The sequence below is a fragment of the Musa acuminata genome, chromosome BXJ3-4 (assembly GCF_036884655.1).
Source record: "Musa acuminata AAA Group cultivar baxijiao chromosome BXJ3-4, Cavendish_Baxijiao_AAA, whole genome shotgun sequence".
Lineage (NCBI taxonomy): Eukaryota > Viridiplantae > Streptophyta > Magnoliopsida > Zingiberales > Musaceae > Musa > Musa acuminata.
In genome coordinates, this window is record NC_088352.1 from 32,568,340 (window position 1) to 32,591,712 (window position 23,373).

The 23,373-nt window shown below is 38.7% G+C and overlaps 1 protein-coding gene across 4 annotated transcripts in view; it reads right to left on the reverse strand.

Annotated features, from left to right (window-relative positions):
- The window catches only part of LOC135585606 (protein ENHANCED DISEASE RESISTANCE 2-like), a 31,496-nt gene extending 8,373 nt beyond the window's left edge, over positions 1-23,123 (reverse strand). For 3 of the 4 annotated variants that reach the window (XR_010496095.1, XM_065149094.1, XM_065149093.1), the window contains exons 1-14: positions 22,608-23,123; positions 20,887-20,961; positions 20,708-20,761; positions 20,546-20,611; positions 20,414-20,475; positions 19,656-19,696; positions 19,115-19,204; positions 19,007-19,053; positions 18,838-18,938; positions 18,392-18,487; positions 18,242-18,306; positions 18,093-18,164; positions 17,840-17,986; positions 17,422-17,735 (exon numbers count right to left, since the gene is read on the reverse strand). Coding sequence is in view for 3 of the 4 variants with exons in the window: in XM_065149094.1 (XP_065005166.1) it covers positions 17,422-17,735; positions 17,840-17,986; positions 18,093-18,164; positions 18,242-18,306; positions 18,392-18,487; positions 18,838-18,938; positions 19,007-19,053; positions 19,115-19,204; positions 19,656-19,696; positions 20,414-20,475; positions 20,546-20,611; positions 20,708-20,761; positions 20,887-20,961; positions 22,608-23,108 (1,731 nt within the window). In the remaining variant the exon portion in view is untranslated. Of the gene's footprint in view, positions 1-17,421; positions 17,736-17,839; positions 17,987-18,092; positions 18,165-18,241; positions 18,307-18,391; positions 18,488-18,837; positions 18,939-19,006; positions 19,054-19,114; positions 19,205-19,655; positions 19,697-20,413; positions 20,476-20,545; positions 20,612-20,707; positions 20,782-20,886; positions 20,962-22,607 lie in introns of those variants that run through there. The other variant, XM_065149095.1, reaches the window with a different exon arrangement.
- Between the last annotated feature and the right edge of the window lie 250 nt (positions 23,124-23,373).

The following is a 23,373-nucleotide window of genomic DNA, read 5'->3' on the forward strand; positions in this document are numbered from 1 at the left end:
ACACGGCAAGAAAAACATAGGCATTTGGCAATTAACCATATAAGACAATGGATCTTTTAATTTTCATGAGAAATACTTGTAGACTATCTTGGTTTAACTTGGTTTAGTTATTGGATCCAAGGTTTGTCGTACCATGATGTACCGTCCGATATGAGCGGTATGTACCAATTCAATAGGGGATCAGTATTGACAGTAAATACCGATTTGTTGGTACATCCCACTATACCATGTGTCAATGCATCGGTATGGTTCAGTACGTATCGTACCCACAGTCAGTTGGTACACCGGTACAGACCGGTAAGACGAATCATGATTGGATCCTCTAGTTGTTGCAACGTTTTTGGTTTTAAGTCATGTCTAGTGACTTGTACATAAGCTAGTCGTATTTTTAATAGAAAAAAATTTATTTTTCATTATAATTCTAGTGTTGTACTCACTTCATCATAATTTGGTTCAAAGATCCTCAATTTTTTATCCTAACTTAATTAATTCTCTAGGTGGGAAGGTTTAACCAATTACCAATATGTGTTCCCAGGTAGCTAGACTTTATTACCCCTTTATGCAGTTGCTATATGCTACAATAACAATCAAAAGTTCAACGGCATACTAGCATGGATCAAAACATACCATGCTAGAAAGGTATGAGCATGTATCTGTTGATTTCTGAAGAAGGTGCTACTATATGACAGCCAATTTTTGGTTCATGCTGCATAGGCATAAGGGCAAAGCAACAGGCAAGAAAGAGATCATTTTATGCCAGGATTTGTCAGCATACATCCCATTGCCAGGATGATCAATGGAATCGATGTTTTATTATCAATATCTAATCAACATTATTTGGAACTCACCAAGATTGCACACTTGAGGGGCAATGAGAAAATTATGTTTCTTGAAGGTGCATTAGTTCACGCAACTTTGCTGTCCAATTTACAATGTCTTTAATACCTATTAGGGTGTTTGATATGTTTATACTGTTAAAGAAAAATAATTAGTGGGTAATTAACTATGTAAATAGTATGATCAGTGTATTTAATGATGATTTCATCGTAATTTGACCTATATTGGATCAAAATTATATATTTAATACTTCTTTTATATGTTTAATATATTTATGGTGGTAAAATAGGTTTAATTAGATTTTAATAAAGTTTTATAATGCTGTAATTAGCGGTTTTAATAATGATTTAATCAAAATTTAATCGATATTGGGTTAATTCAATGTTTTTAATACCTATTAGGGTGTTTTATATGTTTATAACGTTGAAAGAGAAATAATTAGTGGATAATTAACTATGTTAATAGTGTGATTAGTGTATCTAACGATGATTTCATCGTAATTTTACCTATATTGGATCAAAATTACGTATTTAATGCTTCTTTTATGTATTTAACATATTTATGGTAGTAAAATATATTTAATTAGGTTTTAATAGAGTTTTTTAATACTATGAATAATGATTTTAATGATGATTTAATCAAAAATTTAATTGATATTGGATCAATTCAATGTCTTGAATATCTATTAGGGTGTTTGATATGTTCATAATGTTCAAAGAAAAATAATTAGTAGGTAATTAATTATATTAATAGTGGGATTAGTATATCTAATGATGATTTCATCGTAATTTGACCTATATCGGATTAAAATTATGTATTTAAAGCTTCTTTTATCTGCTTAACATGTTTATGGTGGTAAAACAAAATTAATTAGATTTTAATAAAGTTTTTTAATGCTGCGATTAGTAGTTTTAATGATGATTTAATCAAAATTTGATCGATATTATGTCAATTCAATATCTTTAACACTATTAGGGTACTTGACATGTTTATAGCTTATTTGATTTAAATTTGGTGGAAACATGACACCAAAGAAACAGACATATGATGATGCTTGGGTCATGCTCGAAAGATGGATAGAAACCGTCATCATTGGTAATGTATTTATTGTGACTACATCGGCAAGGGTGGAGGAATCACTCGGGTGAGGATGCATTTGATCGACGGGTATCCTAATATTGCAAAATACAAGAAGGTTCCAACAGAGATCCGTAAATCATTTCAAAACAAGTTACAACAAGCAAAAGAAGATATAATAAAAAAGAAGACAAGAGCTGAGGAAGAATACTGTAGGGCTACGCATCAACCAGTTTATGATGACTATGAGAGTCGCGACGATAAAATCAACTCGGATCTCATAGCTAGTATTCGTGCATTACTAGAGCATCAGTATATGTACGACGAATAAATGAGGCATCGACTATCTCGACTACCTGACTCACAATAGGAGCATAGCGGTGGCAATGGAACTACGCCACAAGGAATCCAGAGGTCGGCTAGTATAAGACAGCCAACTGCCCCTTCTCAGTTAAGCCGAACTAGTAGCATGAGGCATGGTAGACTCCGTAGTTTTATGAGAGGTCTTAGTAGGAGGTCCGCACCAGATATTGTTGATATTGATCCACAAGCCTATCCTCTACAAACAGTAAAATAGACGCGGATTGACGATGCATACATAAAAGAAAAGAAGTGGGATATTGGGAAAGCAATTTCAAAATGGTTCAACTTCCACGGGATTCCAACAAATATAGCCCAAGGTCCATATTATCAGAGCATGATCTCCTCTATTCAAAAGTCTAGCATGGGGATCCAATCTCTAATATCGAGAAAGATCCACGATGTGTATTTAGATGAGGAGGTGACAAAACTTAAGGATTTGATCAAATCCTTCAAGAGGTAATGGGACGAATATGGGGCGACATTGATGTGTGACGATTAAACACAGCCAACAAGAATGAGTATCATCAATTTTCTTATTTATTATAATAAGAAAATTGATGATACTCAACAAGAATGATTTTAAAGCCGAGCAATATTTACAGATCATTAATCGTAGGACTGAAGTTCATATGAACCAAGATATCCATAATACAAGTAAGTTTATATTCAGTGTAATTTAATTTATAATTTTTTGTTGTATAAAAAATTCCTACTAACAAAATTATGTCTTGTAGCGTATTATCTAAACTCGACAATTCAATTTCGGTATACTCTTGGAACGCGAAATGATTTACTATCGATACTAAGAAATGTTATATATCGACTCTTGTCAAACACTAGTAATGTAGCCGATACTATTATAGAGGGCCGATTATTCCGAGATACAATTGGTTTATTCTTCAATGTTGTAATTGTATCGTGTCGTTACATTATGGATTTTGGTGAGGAAAAGTTACACATATTGATTATCAACTATATTTGATATTAATTATTTATTATGCAAATAAAGTCTTATTTATATCTTTTTATAGTCGAGTGGTGGCTATAATTTGGAGGGGACGTACCAAATTTAAGGAAGGTTGTCGTTCCTGTACTTCAACAGATGACGGCAACTAGTGGTTGTGAACATAATTGGTCAACATTCGTATTGATTCACACGAAGGTCCGCAACAAACTATCGTATAGACAGTTGGAAAAATTGGTATATGTCAACTATAACATGCGGCTAAGATCGCGGTGTGCCGGGCTGGATAAGGGGCTAGAGGAACACTAGATTGATCCCATCGAACTCTATTTCTATAATGAAGATTCAGAACCGATGTTAGAGTGGGTTGAAGTGACAGAGAACCAAGAGGATCCTCTACTTAATGAGGTAGGAGATTCTCAATGTCTTTCACCTTTTATCACTAAGACAATAGAATAAGAGAAAGCACATCCCCAATATATCCCTCGGTTAGAACGTGGCGGAAGGTGCCAAACAATATCGAGTCAAATTGCACTAGGAACTAGAGACACTTAACCATCACAATCGTCCGCCGAGTGTACAAAGACAAAGGCAAAGGGAAAAATAGTAACATCGATCGCACCGTTGCAAAGAATCGAGTTGGACGATGAGACACCTTTGCAATCGCATTCAGTAACTCGCTCGGTCCAGAGACATGGCAACGACGTGGACAACAGTGCCTCGACCGATAATGGCGGTAATGTCGAGGAGTGGTTGGTCCCATTTACACAATTTATGGGAGGTGCATGGATCGAAGAGTAGCATTTCACACATGCCACCCAAGATTCAAATCATGGAGCTCAATGAGGTACTGGTCAAGTTTATGCATGGAAGGAGAAGGACAAGCCAATGGATGATTTTCAACAGATGCGATAGAGCTTACATAACGTAGACACAAAACGAAGTTCATTATATTCACAGTTATCGTATTATGGAGAATCTTACGGCCAACAACAGTACGGTGATAGTTGGTCATACTTCTCTAAGCAACAATATAATACGGAGCAGCAGATCAGTAGCGAAAGTAGAAGTTCTGACATTCACTAATACATGCCTCATGAGCTGCCCACGACACATATGATTCATGACGATTAACCTGCTAGTTATTGGTGGCTTGCAAGCCAATCACGTGAGTGATGACATGTATGACATGACACACAGTCTTTTTACTTATTATTATTATAACATTTTCTCACTTTATATTGCTTGATGCATAAATAAATTTCGATATCCATGGATTTGTGTCATAGGAATCGGATCGTGATGAGGTCATAATAATGAGACCGATTAATCTTTAAACATAGATCCTAAATAATCCTGGTCATAGGTTACTCGAGAGGGACATCTAGATAACCGGACAGACCGATGTGTTGTATACCAATCCATATGATTGAGGTGGTTGGTCTCATAGTTGCTCGTGTACAGATGCTCATTGGAAAATAAGTTCACTGATTGATCCACTCACGGAATGCTAGATGGTTGATGATACCTCATTGTCAAACAACGATTTCGTCATTTCAATGGTGTATCTGGTTCTTAGACTTGAGACACCAAGGATATTCTGTATAAGTACAGGTTTTGAAGTTCCAGATCTAGAACAACCGGTTATTAAGAGTGACAACCAACCTTACGAGGACTATTGAGCGTCAATAGAGGATCATCCACTCTTGGTATCATAAGAGGAATATCCTATGTGTTCTTGCTCAGACAAATCCTTGGTCAAGGTCATTCGGATTGAGAGAGAAAGAGTTCTCCGGGAGAATCCAACTAGAGTGAGACTCGAGGAGAAACCATATGGACCTGACAACACCATGCCCGGTGTACGGTCTCCATGATATTAGATGGATGAGAGACTATAGGTACACGGTAACTAAGGACAAATAGGTCCAAATAATTGGATTCCCTTGTATCGTTTGGGGATTGCGGCGTAGTGGCCTAGTACGTTTGTAGTCGATGAGTCGAGTGAATTATTATGGAGATAATAATTCACTGAGCCAGAAGGAATTCTGACGGGTATAACTCACGACCAGCTCGATATTGGGCCTAGAGGGTCACATACATATGGTAGGTGTTGCGACAAGTAGAGATTCGGATATGAGATATCCACCAGATCCCCTATCTTATTGGATATCCAATAAGCCCCTGAATTATTGAATCATATGGATGAGATCCAATAAGAGTCAATAAGAGATTATTGGATAGAGATCCACTAATCTAAGAAGCTCGACCCAATAGGGTAGTTGGATGGAGATCTAATACCTAATAGTATAGGATCCATTAGGGTTAAGTTGATAGGGGGCCTCTATAAATAGGAGAGAACCAAAGGGTCATAGGCTAGGCCTTTTTGGTTGTCATCTCCTATTCTCCCCTCCCCTTCTCCTCAAATAGTAGGTATGGAGATTTAGGTAGTGATTTGAGGAGCATCTTCGCAGCCCTTGCCGTGTGGATCACCGCTAGAGAGGAGGGCACTTGACCTCCTTCATCCTCTCCCACATATCCGTAGGAATTTAGGGATATACGATCTCTCTAGGTAACACAACTATCTCACATATGTTTTTTAGTTTCATAGGTTTTTGGTACCAATTTTCGCACGACAATGAATACCTTTAGAAAAATTTTGGATTTTTGTTTTATGTTTTTCCGCTACGCATATGATGTCGCCCCTATATTTCCCTACAATGGTATCAGAGCCAAGTTGTTCGTGCGAAAGATTAGTTTTGAACTACGTGTGTTGTGTTTTAGAAAGGCTTTTGACGTTAAAATCATTGATGCAAAAGCGAGAAAGGGCAGCAACTGTTGCTGCCCTTGCTACCCTCGCAAATGGTAGCCTTGACTGCCATCTGCGTGCAGGCAGGCCGCCTGTGGGGATAGCGCCCGCGGGCAAAGGAGGCACCCCCTCCCCTCCCCCCCACCCCCTACAGAGGCCGTCGCTGGCGGGGTGGCGGCGGCCACAACGCGGATGCAAGGATAGGGTTAGGATTTTTGGACAAAAGATATTTTTGCCCTTGTGAATTTTAAAATTTTAATAATATGTCCTTTCTATCTAAATTACCTAAATACCCTTCACAATTCAGAAAATTCCTTACGTGTCCTAAATTTTAGAAAAATATTAGTTAATTAAAATGTATAATTAACTATTATTATTTATCTAGTAGTCCTATATAATAATATGTACATGTGATGTATGATGTGGATGGATAATCATCGACCGTGTGATGTGATATATGTATATGATGTGATTATGATCATTATTATTATTAGGGATCATGAGCCTTTAATTTTTCTCTCATTTATTATCGGGCTTGCGTGTCTGTGATTAAGTTGTAATTATATGAGGAGGCGCAGCAAGAGCATGGAAGCGATAGCGGGACCCACGAGGCTGAGATGAACGATCACGACATATGGAGATACGTCGAGATGTCAACAGAACCGATGAGGACGAGATGGACGATCATAGGGCATGGAGATGCGTCGATGTACACATAGATTGTGATGTGAGTGATTGGGCCCATTAGCTCGGGTCTAATCATATTAGGCTTTGGTCCATGATCATTTGGTGTAATTGCTCATGTGATGTGTAATTGCTTATATACCTACTAGATATCAGTGATTTAAAAAGCGTTAGGTGCCAAGGTCCAAAAATGCCCGAGGCGCTTGGCGCTCGCCCAAGCGTGAGCGAAGCAAGGCGCTAAAATATAAAAATATATAATATAATTATTTAAAATTTTAAATAAAAATATGCTATTAAATTAAGAAAATCTATTAACAGTATTGAAAATTAATCATTTCAAATAAACTTAATATTAACAGTATACTGTATACTGAGCCTGCTGACTGAGAAACGAGGAAGCAGCAGCGAGCGGCGACAACGGTAGCGGCGAGCGGCAAGTGGCGAGCAACGGTAGCGACAGCGGGAAAGGGAGCAGGAGCGACGAGCAGCGGGAGGCGCGAGCGACGACAGCGATAGTGGCGAGCAGCGGCAGCGGGAGCAGGAGCGGCGAGCAGCGGGAGGCGCGAGCGGCGACAGAGGCAGTGTTTGCGAGCAGCGACAGCAGTGAGCAACGACAGCGGGAGCAGGAGCGGCGAGCGACGACAGAGGCAACGTTTGCGAGCAGCGACAGCGACAAGAGCGACGAGCAGCGGGAGGCGCGAGCGGCGACATAGGCAGCGTTTGCGAGCAGCGACAACGACGAGCGACGACAACGGCAGCGTTTGCCAGCAGCGAGATCGGGATCGGGAGTGGCAGCGGCAGCGAGTTAGGGTTGGGTAAGGGTTATATCGGTTTAGTTGGTTCGATTGAACCAACTAACCAACTGAACCAGACCTAAAATCCTGGTTCGGTCGCCTTGGTTTACCAAGGCGCTCGCCCGAAGTGCCCAGCGCCTGGGCTCGGGCGAGCGCCCAGGCGGTGCCTGTTTGAAGCGCGCCGCCTGGGTGATTAGCGAGGCGCTCGAGCCTCGCCTCGTCTCGCTCGAGTGCCTAGGCGAGCGCCCGAGCGCCTTTTTCAATCATTGAACCAAAATTATTCTCACGACAGAGAAAATTGTGTACATCCTTGATATAGTGATGATACCTACACTCGAGAAAGGGACAAGCGAGGAAGAGATCGCTCGCTATGTGAAGTACATATATGACTCCACTCTTGGTTAGTGTTACATGTTGGGCTCTATGTGTAACATCCCTCATTTCTGAATTTTCGTATAAGTTCCTAGTTGTAATATAAGTATCTATTTTAAATTTGATAAAAAGTCAAAGTATGAATCTGAGAACTTATTCATAAGATTTGGAGGATTTGTTCAAAAAAAAATCTGAGGACCTATATGTAAACCCTGAGGACCTAATCGTAAATATAATAATACAAGGACTAAACTGTAAAATGCACAAAAATACAAATCCCATCGTTTAAGCCTCTCTGCCTTCGTTCTTAAGGAAGCAGAGAAGGCAGCTGCGTGGATGATCAGGGAAAGAAAGAAAGAAGAAGAAGAAGAAGAAGAAGAAGAAGAAGAAGAAGAAGAAGAAGAAGAAGAAGAAGAAAAAAATTGGGGCTTTAAGGTTTCTTGCTCAAATCTTCTCGTTTAGGGCTATAATTCTCAAAGGCAAGTGTTCTAACCCCATCCTACAGAAGTATTAGTCTATGTTCCTATATTGATTCTGAAAGATTTATGCTTAGAATATGATATTTCTCTCTTTGGACATAAAACCAAGGATCTGAAATTTTTTCGGTAAACTGACCCCTATGCACTGTTTCAGCTATAAATTTTATCACCAAATGTGGATTCAGGCAAGACCTAGTTCGTTTGAAATTAGACTCTTATATCTTTCTTTTGACACTGATTTTGTAGATTTTGGACACCGAATACTTACCCAAACGTCTGTTTCAAATGAGCCTATAGATGCTGCAGAACAGGGATCAAAATTTCTGACCTTTCGATACTAAAATACCTATAAGTCCCTGTTGGAAATTCTGATTTGTACCAAACTGACTTCGTCCGAAACTAGACTTGTAGACCTTTCTTTTGACATATCATTTGAAAATTTTGGAATTCAAATGCCTACCCTATTATCTGTTGAATTTGACCCTATGAATTCTGCAAAACAGTGATTGTGTTTTTGACCTTGTGTTACCAAATAAAAGGTAACTCCTTGTTGGAAACCATGATTTGTACGAAACTTGTTTCAATAGAAAATAGATTGGTATATCTTTCGACAATAGCCTTCTTGAGGGTATTGGAGCATAATTGATAATCTGAAGTATTTGTTCAATGTGCCTCTTGAATTCTGTCAGAAATCGAGCTTTGGTCGATTTCGCGTATTCTGTTTCATTCGTTTGGAAATAGATTCCATTCAGTCCCTTTCGCTCAATTGAGGCTTATGTTGGTGCTTGAATTCTGGTTTGATCTTGTCTGTAAATTATTCACATTCTTGAATCCTTTTGTGTAATGTTTATGTTATATCGCATTGACACATATAGGCACATGTATATCCCATTGTTCCGCATTTGCTTTCGATATGTGCCTATTCTAGTTTCATTCCTTTGGATATTGAATTCCTCTAACCTTCTTATTTGAATTGAGTTGTATGTGATTGCTTGGATTCCATATGTGCCCTTGCTTTCAATTCCTTCCAAATCTGAATACATTTGTGAGAGATTGTTGCTTGCATCGTATTGACTCGTAAAGGCACATGTACATTTTGTTGTTCCGCGTGTGCTTCCGATATATGCTATTTATTGTTCATACTGCCCTTTTGTACTCTGGTGTTGTGGGATAATGTGAACCTTTGCCAGAAATGGTAAAGGGAGTTATGCATAGAGCCTGCGATGCTCTGCCGGCCCCCTCTGACTTCACCTAGACGTGGGTGGATGGAGCTCCCAGACGTGGGAGACTTCTGTCTGGTGGTCATTCAGAAATGGATGAATCACATTCTGTCTGTGGTCCCACTACACCTTCTGTATGTTTGATATGATATCCAGAGCTTTGGTTATATGTTTCTGTACATGCTTTGGATAAGAATGATATGAATGCAACGTCAAAGACGACGTTTGAGCTTCTGTTTGGTATTTGTTATTGATATGCTCCGAAATGTTCCATACGCCGTTGATATGCTCCGGAACATTTCATACGCCATTGATAAGCTCTGAAATGTTTCATTCATTGTTGATATGCTTCGAAATGTTCCATATGCCGTTGATATGCTCCGGAACATTTCATACGCCATTGATAAGCTCCGAAATGTTTCATTCATTGTTGATATGCTTCGAAATGTTTTATATGCCGTTGATATGCTCCGGAACATTTCATACGCCATTGATAAGCTCCGAAATGTTTCATTCATTGTTGATATGCTTCGAAATGTTCCATACGCCATTGATATGCTCCGGAACATTTCATACGTCATTGATAAGCTCCAAAATGTTTTATTTGTTATTGATATGCTCCGAAACGTTTCATTCGTTGTTGATATGCTCCAATTACTCTATGCCCCATCTGTTATGAACCAAATATGTATGATTGTAATGACAATTGTGATTCTGCACCTAATGATATTACGTCTATGAATTCTTATATTCTGTCTTGCATTTTGAAACTTTATCTCTTTGGAAATTGTCCTCTTTTGACATGGATATGTTAGTCACTTGCTGAGCTTTATATGCTCACCCCGTTGTAGTATAAATTTTTCAGGATAGCTCGTCGCTTGCTTAAATGTTAAGATTGGGCTGAGGCAGTGGAAAGCTAAAAGATTTTGGGCAGATCTTTATTAGTATATATGTTTTTGTTGTATAAGCACACGCTGCATCTAATGAAACGTGGACGATGAATCTAAACTTATGGATTTTGTATAAGTTTAAAAGACCTCTCATATTTAAGATTCTAGAATGTTAAGATTAATTCGTGTAACGATATGAAAACACTTGTGAATTTATGTTGTGGTTATTATTTTAGTGAGTTGGGTTCAGATTTTATGAATCATCGAGCGATGTGTTATATGTTTATGAACTGCACAGGGTTTATAAATTTGTGAATTTATGTTGTGGTTATTATTTTGGTGAGTTGGGTTCAGATTTTATGAATCATCGAGCGATGTGTTGTATATTTATGAATTGCACAGGTTTTATAGATGTGAATTTGATAGAATGTTTTTCAGTGTCCTCAAATGTGTGTTTGGATCCTGGATTGGTTTGTGTTGAAAATTTTAATATCATCGATATTTTTTAGGGGTATGACACTATGACCCTTGAGTCATAGAGACAAGATGAAAAGATGGATGTCAGATCCATTCTCCTGCATGTCCGCAAATTATTTAAGGAACAAGGAAGGACTCGACGATATAAGAAATCCAAGAGTCTCTCCCGCGTAAAGATGACTAAGGGGACACCAGTTCAGAACTATGTCTTAAAGATGATTGAGTGGATTGAGAAACTCACAAGTCTAGGAATGGTTCTAGAGGATAACCTGTGTGTAGATCTTGTGCTTCAATCCCTACCAGATTCCTTTTCTCAGCTTGAGGTGACTCTCCCTGAACTCCTCAATATACTGAGGGAGGCTGAGAGCACTATCAAGAAGGAGAAGCTAGTTGTCTATACTAGTGAGACCAGAAAGAAAAGGAAGGCAGAAAAATCCCTTAAGAATGGCAAGGGCAAGGGCAGACCAAGTAAAGCAAAGGTTATTAAGAAAGACCCAACAAAGGACAAAGGTCAATGCTTCTACTACGACAAAGATGAGCACTAGAAGAGGAACTACAAATACTACCTTCTAGAGAGGGCGAAATAAAAGCTTGGAGAAGCTTCAGGTACATTCATGATCAGTCTCCATTTGTCAGAATCTTATGATAACACATGGGTATTGGATACCGGCAGTGCTTATCACATCTGTAATTCGTTGTAGGTTCTGGCAAGACCTAAGAGATTAGCGAGAGACGAGATGGACCTTAAGATAGGCAATTGAGCAAAATTTACTATAGTGGCTGTTGGCGAGGTCATCCTATATATGCCTGGTGGAGCTATTATTGTATTGGATACAAGTTATTTTGTTCCTTCTATTATCAAAAATATTATTTCTATTTCATGATTGATAGTTAGTAGATATAAATTAGTTGTTAAGAACAATGGTTGTTCAACATTATTAGATGATAAGATCATCAGGAAAGGAACATTGCATAATGATTTGTTTATGTTAGACACTGCTCTCCACATATCATGAATGTAAGTGTGTCCAAGAAGAAACGAGATGAGGTGAACAGTACATACCTGTGGCATTGTAGGCTAGGTCATATCCATGAAGGAAGGATTCAAAAGTTCATAAAGGATAGATACCTAGATCCATTCGACTATGAGTCATATGCAACTTACGAGTCTTGCCTTCGCGAAAAACTAACCAACTCTCCATTTAGTGAAACTAGAGAGCGAGAGTCACTGAGTTGTTGGAACTCATATATAATGATGTATGCGGTCCCACGTCAACTCATGTCATAGGTAATTACTCCTACTTCATTACTTTTACTAACGATTTCTCAAGGTATGAACATATGTACTTGATGAAGTACAAGTCCGAGGCCTTCGAAAAATTCAGGAAATATAAGAATGAAGTGGAGAATCAGACTGAAAATAGTATCAAGACTCTTCAATCAGAACGACGTGAGTACTTAAATACAGAGTTCACCCCGTTTCTCAAGGACCATGGGATTCTGTCCCAATTGACACCTCTTTATATACCTCAACTCAATGGTATATCCGAGAGGAGGAATCAAATACAATTAGACATGGTGCGGTCCATGATGAGTTTCGCCGACCTAACCATCTCACTTTGGGAATATGCCCTAAAGACCGTAACTTACCTTCTGAACAGAATTCCAACTAAGTCGGTAGTGTCTACTCCAGATGAGATATGGAAAGGGAAGAAGCCTGATCTTAAGGTTTTTAAGATTTGGGGCTGCCCTACTCATGTCAAGAGACACAATCTCGACAAGTTGAAATCCAAGATGGACCGGTGCAAGTTCATGGAATACCCCAAGGAAACTTGTGGATATTATTTCTATCACTCAGAGGACCAAAAAGTCTTTGTAACCAAGAGAGCAGTGTTCCTTAAGAATGAACTTATTCTTGATGGAGACAGTGAGAGTGTGATAGAGTTGAGCGAGGTTGGAGAACCTAGCTCAAGCACCATTCCACAGCCCGAGTCTATTCAGGTACCCGGCACACAAGTTCCGATTTTATGTAAGTATGGCAGAGTATCTCATCCTCCTGAGAGATATGTGGGACATATTAGAGGAGAGGATATTGAGGATATTGATCCTCAAACCTACGAGGAGGCTATTACGAGTATAGACTCTGGGAAGTGGCAAGAGGCCATAAATTCTAAGATGGATTTTATGTACTCCAATAAGGTTTAGAACTTTGTTGATGCACCCGAGGGTATTGTACCCATTAGTTGCAAATGGATCTTCAAGAAAAAGATTGTGAGTATATGAAAAGGTAGAGACCTATAAAGCAAGGCTAGTGGCCAAGGGGTATCGTCAAAGGTAATGTGTTGACTATGACAAAACCTTCTTACCTATAGTCATGCTAAAATCCATCTAAATTCTATTAGCTATTGTAGCACACTATGATTATGAGATCTAGCAAATGGATGTGAAAGTCGCGTTCCTCAATGGCAACCTCGAGCAGGAGGTGTATATGATATAGCCTGAGGAATTTGTGTCCAAAGAAAGTCCAGATAAGATGTGCAGGTTGCTTAGGTCCATCTATGGACTGAAATAAACTTCCAGAATTTGATGAGGCAATCAAATCTTATGACTTCGTTAAGAACGAATATGAGCCTTGTGTGTACATGAAGGTAAGTGGGAGTGCTATAACCTTCTTTGTGTTATATGTGGATGACATCTTAATCATTGGGAATGATATAAGAATGCTCTCCACAGTAAAGGCTTAGCTATCTAGACACTTCTCCATGAAGGACTTAGGGGAAGTATCATACATATTGGGAATACGGATCTATCAGTTTTGAATATCGGTCTGTATCAATGTACCGAGCTCTGCTTGGTACGGTACATACTGGTATATATCGTCGGTATGCTAGAGCGTACCGATAGTATATCCTAAAACCTTAAAAATACCTTCACCTACCATACTAGGGCGTACTGATCAGTATGCCTCGATAACAGTCAAAATTCGGGGCGGTACCGGTTGATACGCCTTGGTACTGGTCAAAACACTGGTATTGCCCTATAGAAGATGATCTGCATACCGTATCCTCTTGGACCGATACGTACCGCCTATACCAGGCTGTATATATCAAAATTGAGAACCCTGGGATCTATAGAGATAGATCTAAGAGGATGCTTGGCTTGTCCCAATCCAGGTACATAGGCACCATTATCAAAAGATTTTGCATTGAAAATTCCAAGAGAGGTCTCATACCGATCAGACAAGGGATATCACTTTCTTGGAGTATGTCCCCAAAAACTCATGAAGAAAGGGCAGACATGGATAGCATACCCTATGCCTCAGCGATAGGATCTATCATGTATGTTATGCTATGTAACAAACCTGATATAGCGTATGCTCTAAATGTCATGAGCAAGTATCAAGTAAATCCAGGCTTGGAGCACTAGAAAGCAATAAAGTATATCCTTAAGTACTTGAGAAGGACTAAGGATCTCTTACTAGTATATGGAGGAAGTAGCCTCAGGGTTGAGGGCTACACAAACTCGAGCTTCCAGTCCGATGTCGATGATAGTAAGTATAATTCAGGGTATGCATTCACCCTGAATGGAGTAGTATGTTGGAAGAGTTCCAAGCAAGATACTATTGCAAACTCGACCATAGAGGCGGAGTATATTACTACGGGAGAGGCAACAAAGGAGGAAGTATGAATGAAGAAGTTCATCACAGATCTGGGAGTCGTGCCGGGCAGCGAGGAGCTGATTCTCTTGTATTGCGACAACTATGGGGCGATTACTCAAATAAGGAAACCCAAGTCTCATCAAAAGTGTTCTGAGAATGTTCTAACTTATTAGAGAGATTGTGGCCCAAGGAGATATAGCAGTGGAAAGAGTTCCATCCGAAAATAACATCGCAAATCCACTAACAAAGTCGTTGTCTCATATTGTCTTTGAGCATCACAAGCGTCTGATGGGGATCCAACATATAGGTGATTGGTTTTAGGTCAAGTGGGAGATTGCCAGTCATAGGTGCCTTGCAAGCCAATCACATGAGTAATATCACGTGTGACATGACATACAGTCTTTTTGCTTATTATTATTATGATCTTTTCTCACTCTATATTGCTTGATGCATAAATATATTATGATGTCCATAAATATGTGCAATGGAAATCGGATCGTGATGAGATCACGATAATGAGACTGATTCACCTTTAAACACAGACCCTAAATAATCCTGGTCATAGGGTACTCGAGAGGGACATCGAGATAACCGGACAGACTGGTGTACTGTATACCCATCTATATGATGGAGGCGGCTAGTCTCATAGCTGTTTATCTGGGGACACTAGGGCTATAGTATAGGTGCTCATTGGAAAATGAGTTCACCAATTGATCCGCTTACGAAATACTGGATGGTTGATGATACCTCATTGTCAGACAGCAATTTCATTATCCCAATAGTGAACCTGGTCTTTAGACTTGAAACACCAAGGATGTCTTGTACGAATACTCCACTCTTTGATACCGAACTTATAGGTTTTGAAGTTCCAGATCTAGTACAGCAAGTTATCGAGAGTGACAACCAACCTTACGAGGATCATTAAGTGTCGATAGAGAATCATCCGCTCTCGGTATCATAAGAGGAATATCTCATATGTTCTTACTTAAATAAATCCTTAGCCAAGGTAATTTGGATTGAGAAAAAAAGAGTTCTTCGGGAGAATCCGATTAGTGCGAGACTCGAGGAGAAATAGTATGAGCCTAATAGCACCATGCCCGGTGTACGATCTCTATGATATTAAATGGATGAGGGACTATAGGTGCACGATAACTAAGGACAGATAGGTCCAAAGGATTATATTCCCCTATATCGTATGGGGATTGCGGCGTAGTGGCTTAGTATATTCGTAGTGGATGAGTCGAGTGAATTATTATGAAGATAATAATTCACTGAGCCAGAAGGAGTTTTGACAGGTATGACTCACGACCAACTCGAAATTGGGCCTAAAGGGTCACACATATATGGTAGGTGTTGCGACGAGTAGATGTTCGGATATGAGATATCCATTGGAACCCATATCTTATTGGATATCCAATAAACCCCTAAATTATTGAATCATATGGATGAGATCTAATAAGAACCATTGAGAGATTATTGGATAGAGATCCACTAATCTAAGAGGCTTGGGTAGTTGGATGGAGATTCAATACCTAATAGTGTAGGATCCATTAAAGTTACGTTGATAGAGGACCTCTATAAATAGGAGAGAACTAAAGAGTCATAGGCTATGCCTTTTTGGCTGCCACATATTCTCCTCTCCATTTCTCCTCAGATAGTAGGTATGGAGATTTGGGCAGCGATTTGAGAAGCGTCTTCGCAACTCCTGCCATATGAATCATCGCTAAAGAGGACACTTGACCTCTTTTATCCTCTCCCACAGATCTGCAGGAATTCAGGAATATACGATCTCCCTAGGTAACATAACTATCTCACACGTGTTTTTTAGTTTTGTGGGTTTTTGCACATCAATCTTCGTACGACGATGAACACCTTTTAGGAAATTTGATATTTTTGTTTTATATTTTTTCGCTACGCATGTTGTCGCCCCTAGAGTTTCCTACACACAACCTACGACCATCACCACATTGATGTACCAATGGCATACGGTGTATCAATACACTATGTCGTGTGATCAATTTTAAGATTGGGTCCAACAAACATATCATATTGATATACAGATACATAAGATCAAAGACCTCGATCCACCACTCGTTGAGGCCCATCGTTTGTTTTAGTGGTAGAATCAGATATATATCTACACAAATGATTACTTAATTCATTTGAATCTTAAAGTCTTAAAGTTTAAGTTCTATACAAAATAATCTAACAATTCAAATATTTTTTGTAGATAATTCAATATTAACAGAAGGACGATCCCTAACGGACCGAAATTATGAACCTTGCACAAGGCTATTCCTCAAAACCCGAAAAATATATGTAGCACTATTCTTACTTAATTTACATTAATTTTGCTAAAACTATACTAAATGTATATTTATTTCTAACTTAAAAACCCTATCCTAACATTTTTTTTCTATTTTCAGATATTTTCGAAGGGTTTTATGCCTATTTTAGGCATATCGTTCGGTACGCCTCAGTACGTACCATACCGAGCAAGGCTCGGTACGCTAGCACAGAACAAAATTGCGAACCTTGATTGGCATTATTGTAATTGTCACCAAAGGTTCTTCAATCATTTTGTACAGGCTAGGATATTAGCAGATCATACTACGTAATGATATACCACAACACACCATATAAAGAAGTTGTTGCCCAGGTATCTAAAAGTCAGCTTGATGTTGTGTAATGAATAAAGAAAAAGAAAAGTACAATGTACTGAATATATCTTCTTCCAAGCTGAAAAACAGTTAGCAGAAACAAGGTTTCATGATTGGAAATTTTCACAAGAAGCACACACCTGGGTTTGCAAGCCATCATCAGAAGGCCACAAAGCTTCCACTTCATTATACTCTGATTCATTGATAACATCAAAAAACTCATCAGCTGCATCATTCAGTTGAAGGAATGATCCACCTGCTTTTGTATTTTTGGCCGGCGATCTTTGTGTCTCATCTGCAGAATCCTCACTTTTACTAATTTCCTCTGCTGGCTGCTCTAGTTTCATGTGTTCCCTCTCATTCTGTGGCAACCCTATCTCCCTTGTTGACTCACCTGATGAAAAATCAGAGCAAGCACAGCTACCAACTTTTGCACGGAAGAATTCTCGGAGAGCTGCAAATTACATAGTTAATCATTCTGTCAACATATACTCACTAGATTGTTCTAATAAAAGGTGAGACATGAATAAAAAATAAAATTCATGTTCTAGATTATACCCGCAACTCTCCCTAACATTCGGATTGTAATATACTCTGCGGATGAGGTGAACAAATAAGACTTCCAAAATTTCCAATCAATTGCAAGCATGTGCTTTACAACTGATTGTTTTCCTTGGTTCACTGGAGATATTACATATCCTCCACCTACAAAAGAACATAGAGTACCAACACTTGGGGTTCGATAAGATAGGACAAAACATGAATACACGAACAAACAAACATGACAGCCTGAGTTTTAAGCATACATTACTTTTAAGGCAGGCACGAACGTAGCCTCTCTCAGGTTGACATTTTTGGTGGGAAAAAGAATGATAGAGTATTACTGTCACAAAGTCAAAATATATATGATGTTATATTTCTGTAACTTAAGAATTACCAATCATTCACGAATGCCATTACCATATGTTCCATCATCTTCCCTTCTCCAATAGCGCCGTAGTAATAAATCCCTTTTTTTCATTCCCCTGCAAACTAACACTATAATGTGAGTGATTATTGAATAAGTAGAAATAGATGAAATTTCAGTAATCTAAGAGCTTTGAATCTGACCATGGCAACCAATCACTACGCAATTTTTTGTGAATGATATCAGTGTGACCATCCAAGTGTTCAACAACATTACCTTCTAGTAAGCAAAAATCCCATCTGCAAGAAAACTTCATAGTTTACTTCCTGAATAGAGTAAAACAAAATTCTTATTTTCTAGAAATAGAAATTGCCAAACTCAAGGACGTAATATGACTTCTCATTTCATTTCCTTTATGGCTGATGCCGTGTTTCTCTTGTTTCAGAAATATGGTACAAGACTACAAGATTTCAGTATATGCTACTCATAACATTACATAATCTAGATCTCTTATCTGTTAAAAATGTCGGACATCATGCTCTGATAAAATAGGTTGCAATCACATCATGACAACAATATCTAAAATTTTGGTAAAGTGACTTCTCAGTGAGGAGATTATCAATATTTTCTCAAACTGATAGAACTTTACTCTGATCTTGATGGACCAAGAGACATAACTCTCCGGAAAACAGCCTCAGAGGTTGCATCAATAACACCTACTGCCATTAAAGCTGGATGATCATCCCAATGCTGATAAGATAATCCCCATTAGCATCCCAAAAACTTGATAAATCATTATTGTTTGCCAAAATAGGTACCATTCCATGAGAATCAGCATCTCTTGTCTCCTTAAACAGCCGTAAGCCTATGCATAAAAGCTGCAGTTAGAAATGAACCTTTGGTAAAAGAAAAAGATAAATGATTACCATTTTTGCAGCCAACTATTGTCCATGTGGAAGGTGCAATTACATCAGCTGTTGTAGGATCCGCAAGAACAGATGTGAACACAGTCCAATCTAAGAGCAATTTGTAGGAAAATAATTTAGTGGAAGGTAAGCAAAATGGAAGAGCCAGTAAACACAATAAGATTTTTTAGAAATTTTGTAACAATCTCAATATTTTGGTCAAATAAATTTTTGCTTAAATGTGCCAAATTGGTTCTAATAGTAATTAGTAATGGATCTGCTGGGTCTTTGGAAGAACAAGAATAAGAAAATATGTGATGTTATAATATGTATAGCTTTCCTCCTACTTCAGAGTTGTCCTAGTCAGTGTGCCAAAATCTCGGACCATGCTGACATATGGTCACTAGAAAACAACAATTGAAACATGATGTGGTCCATGATAGCAATACTTGGTAGGATGCTAGAATTTTGTCAAAGGAATTTGACATTTTGTATGATCAAACATTTTTGTTGGAGAAACTAGAGCTAAACTAAAAGAGGTTAAAAGAACATATACACTGACCTAAAGGGTGCTTCCTGCCTCTCCCATTTGCATGACGCAGCCTATAAAATCATAATATTGATAAAAAAATAAAATTTCAGAAGAAAAAGGTAAAATGACTTCATTAAGTCCATAATCTAAAGAAATCACTAGACAGATATTCTTAAAGCAATCAACAGACAGATCAGGGATCCATACATGAACTAAATGCACAAAAAGTAATAACATTATCAAGAACAAGTGTCAAATAATTGGCAAGTTGACATTGTCCACCCCCATGAAAAATTTCTTCCATTCTCTGTTAAAGGGCTTTGGTATGCAGTCTATGTACAATAACAACATACAAATTTCTGCCCTGTGGATTCTCCATGGAATAAAGAAGAAAATAACTCAACCAATGTCTCATCAAGGCAATGACGAGTAGTAGAGACCATCAAAAGCCACAAAGACCATCTTTTTAAAGCCATAGCAGTTGTTCCATGCTGAATGGAAATTCTCTAATTACATAAAACACAAATGTAGTTGCCCATATTAGCATCTAGAATGATCAATTTTTAAGGCCCTTTTTCATACCAGAAGAGTAGTCAGAACACGGATAAATTTAAGGAAGAAAATTGAGCAATCAATGAAAAACATGAAAATGTTAGTTACAGGAACCAATCCTTTGCAAGCTAATGCATGCCTATTCCATACACAAGCAAAAAATTGCATTACAGTCAATCCATAGAAGCTACAAACATATAAAATCAATTACTGGTTAAGAAGGGCTGACGTTAAACCTAAATGATTGGCATCTTCTCTTTGAACAACCTACAACATTTTCTTCTTTGTTTGGGCCCTCCTACAAGTGTGGAAAGATGTTATATATAATTGTCAAGGAATATGAATGAGGTAAAAGAAAGCATCGAAACCTTTAATGCTGCTTCCATTATAGATCTGATCCATCTTGCTGCTTCTTCCGAGCTTCTGGCACCCAACTGCAAGGTTTGGCCATTCTTCATATCCGTGAAAAAAGCAACAAAAAAAAACTACTAATAGAAAATGCTAGAAAAGTAAGTGAAATTCCAACACACCTTAAGTTGATCTTTGTGATTAGAGGCACTGCACAGCGTAAATACATACATGACCTGCAAATTACCATGCAAATCTATAACTGGGTGATGAACTTTGCGATAGTGGAAATTATCATGTAACTATATTGACGGGATTAATTAATTTTGAGTTAGTAATATAAGTCAGGTTTATGTTGTACATTTCTAAGCATATTCTCTCTCCCATTATCTGTGACGCGTATGCAGAAGTCAATCACTGCACTTCTAATAGGTTCCTGATAACACAGAAAATTCAAGATATGATTTGGAGTATTTATGCATAACAAATTAAAAAGAAGAAAAAAATAACATTCTGCAAAACTCAAAAATATTATCAGCAGATACAAACAGCATCACAATAAGTTGCCAACAAATGATTGAACAAGAAAACACGTATCATGATTTGCAACATTGTTGCACAGGTTCAGCCAGTTTATTGAATAATAAGAAGAGAAGTTACCATACTCTAGGGTCCAATATTTTGAGCAGATGTGAGTCCTAGTCATACCTAATCAGCCTATTAAGGTTCGGTTAGATCCTACAAAACCAGAGCCCTGCATGGGTAAGAAACATATCTAGGCATTCAAATTTCACTCTAGATTGGATAAATGGCAAGATGGCCAGTATCAGATCGAGAAACAATGCGCAGAGTTGTACTATAATTTGTGCATATCACAAATGTATGTCCTGATCTGTCACAAATTCTTACAATAAGAACAAGTCATGCATGTTGCTTACAATCCTGTTGACTAAAAACAATCTGTTAACACATGATTCACCTGCAGGTTGGTAATAGGAATGTGAAATCATTAAAATGAAAAACTCTTTGCAACTAGGTGGATAAAGCTTCAGCAGACTGGTGTTACATATCAATGCAAAATCAGTTAAGAAGCGGATAAGTTTATGACTATATAAATAGCACAAAGGACAAAAAGGAACAAAAAAACTAAAAATCTGTGGTTTGATGATTGATCTCAACTAGGGATTCGCAAGCTCAAAAAAGTTATAATGAATGAACTGTCTCATCCTGGTCCTGTTCGATCATTTATCCACTTGTCTCATGGTAAATCACTCAAATGTCCACGAGGAGGAACAAGATGAAGAAATAGAAAATGAAAGGGTCATTTCACATAAGATGACCGACAATAACATTAAGACTGCATGCCTGTCTATAATATCATGCTCATCTAAAAAGTATAAAGCCCTATTTCATTTAGCCTTCTATTCTGGAAAATCCAAAAGAACACGAAAAGAAAATCATATAGGAAATCTGCTTTTAGTTTTCAATGAAAAACGTAACTTAAATGAAAACTAAGTAGTAATATGGCAGCATCCCTTTTGCCTGTCTGATTATGTCTAGCGATTGTCCCCAACGGAGTCTTCTTTATTACATTCATCACAGCTACCAATCACAAGTCATCACCGTCCAGTGCCCGCCATTATTAGCCCCCTCCTGTAGTTGCCCACCGCCTATCATCTTTCCTTGACGCCGAATTCACCATCGCCATCATACCCACCACGCATTGTCACCGCCCACAGTCCAACAAAAAAAAATCTACCACCACCCTTCATCACTAGAAGAATCCCAAGACACATGAATCGGTTGAAGATCCTTCATTATTTGGATCCATTTATGCTCAAGACAGTAGTCGGATCAAACCGAACCAACAAAACAACCAAACATCTATAAGGATCTCTGAAAGACAAAAGAAGAGCAAAGAAATAACCTGGCTTCTCTCTTGCTGATCAGCAAGATCGATGAAACAACTAAAAGATGTCATCTTTTGCCGTAAAGATAGTAAGCCAGCGGGTCAAGCACCTACCTTTCGTCCAGACCACCAAGAAACCAAGTGAAGGGACATCAAGAAGGCGTCGTACATACCTCTTTATTTGACGCGGGTACGTTCTTGTAGCAATTGAGGGCGTTGCCATCAAGAACGAAGTACCTCTTCCTCGAGTACTGCAACCCAAGTCGATTAGACCGGACCAGGTACAGCCACCCCTGCATCCTTCGATCCTGAGCTTCCTCCGACGAGATTCCCATTGGAGATGCCACCCGCTGCCGCTTAGAGGTCCGAGAGCATGGAAAGTTGCGATCTTTTCGGGGCTGCTCCAATGTTTTCTTTCCTTCCTCCGTTGGGTTCCCTTCTGCTGACGAAGAAAGGGGAGGTGAAGGTGCAGGTGCAGGGACAACCTCAGCAGCAGCAGCAGCAGAAGCAACAACAACAACAGCAGAAGAGAGACAGCAAGGTGGGTAGGCAGCCGATAGGGAGGGAATCAATCGATTGGAAAATTGTATTATAAGTTTGCTCTGGGCCGGTGATAACATGGCATCTGCAAATCCACTGAGAGAAAGATTGGGTGACACGGATGTCTGTGTCATGTGACCCCACCTCTTTATGGACTATGCGAGTGGGGGAAGAACCCAAACGAGCCAAAAACAAAAACAATTCCAACCCATAACACAGAACCTTCTCCGTTGGGGAGTTGCCAAAACAACTCAAACAAACCAACAACACCTCTCCTCTCCTCTCCTCTCCTCTCTCCCATCCATCAATTGGGTGAATTTTAGGAGGACAAAATAGGAACCAAAAACCCCTAAACTTAGCATTTTTGTTGTGGGAAATGATTGAACTGAACCTTACTCA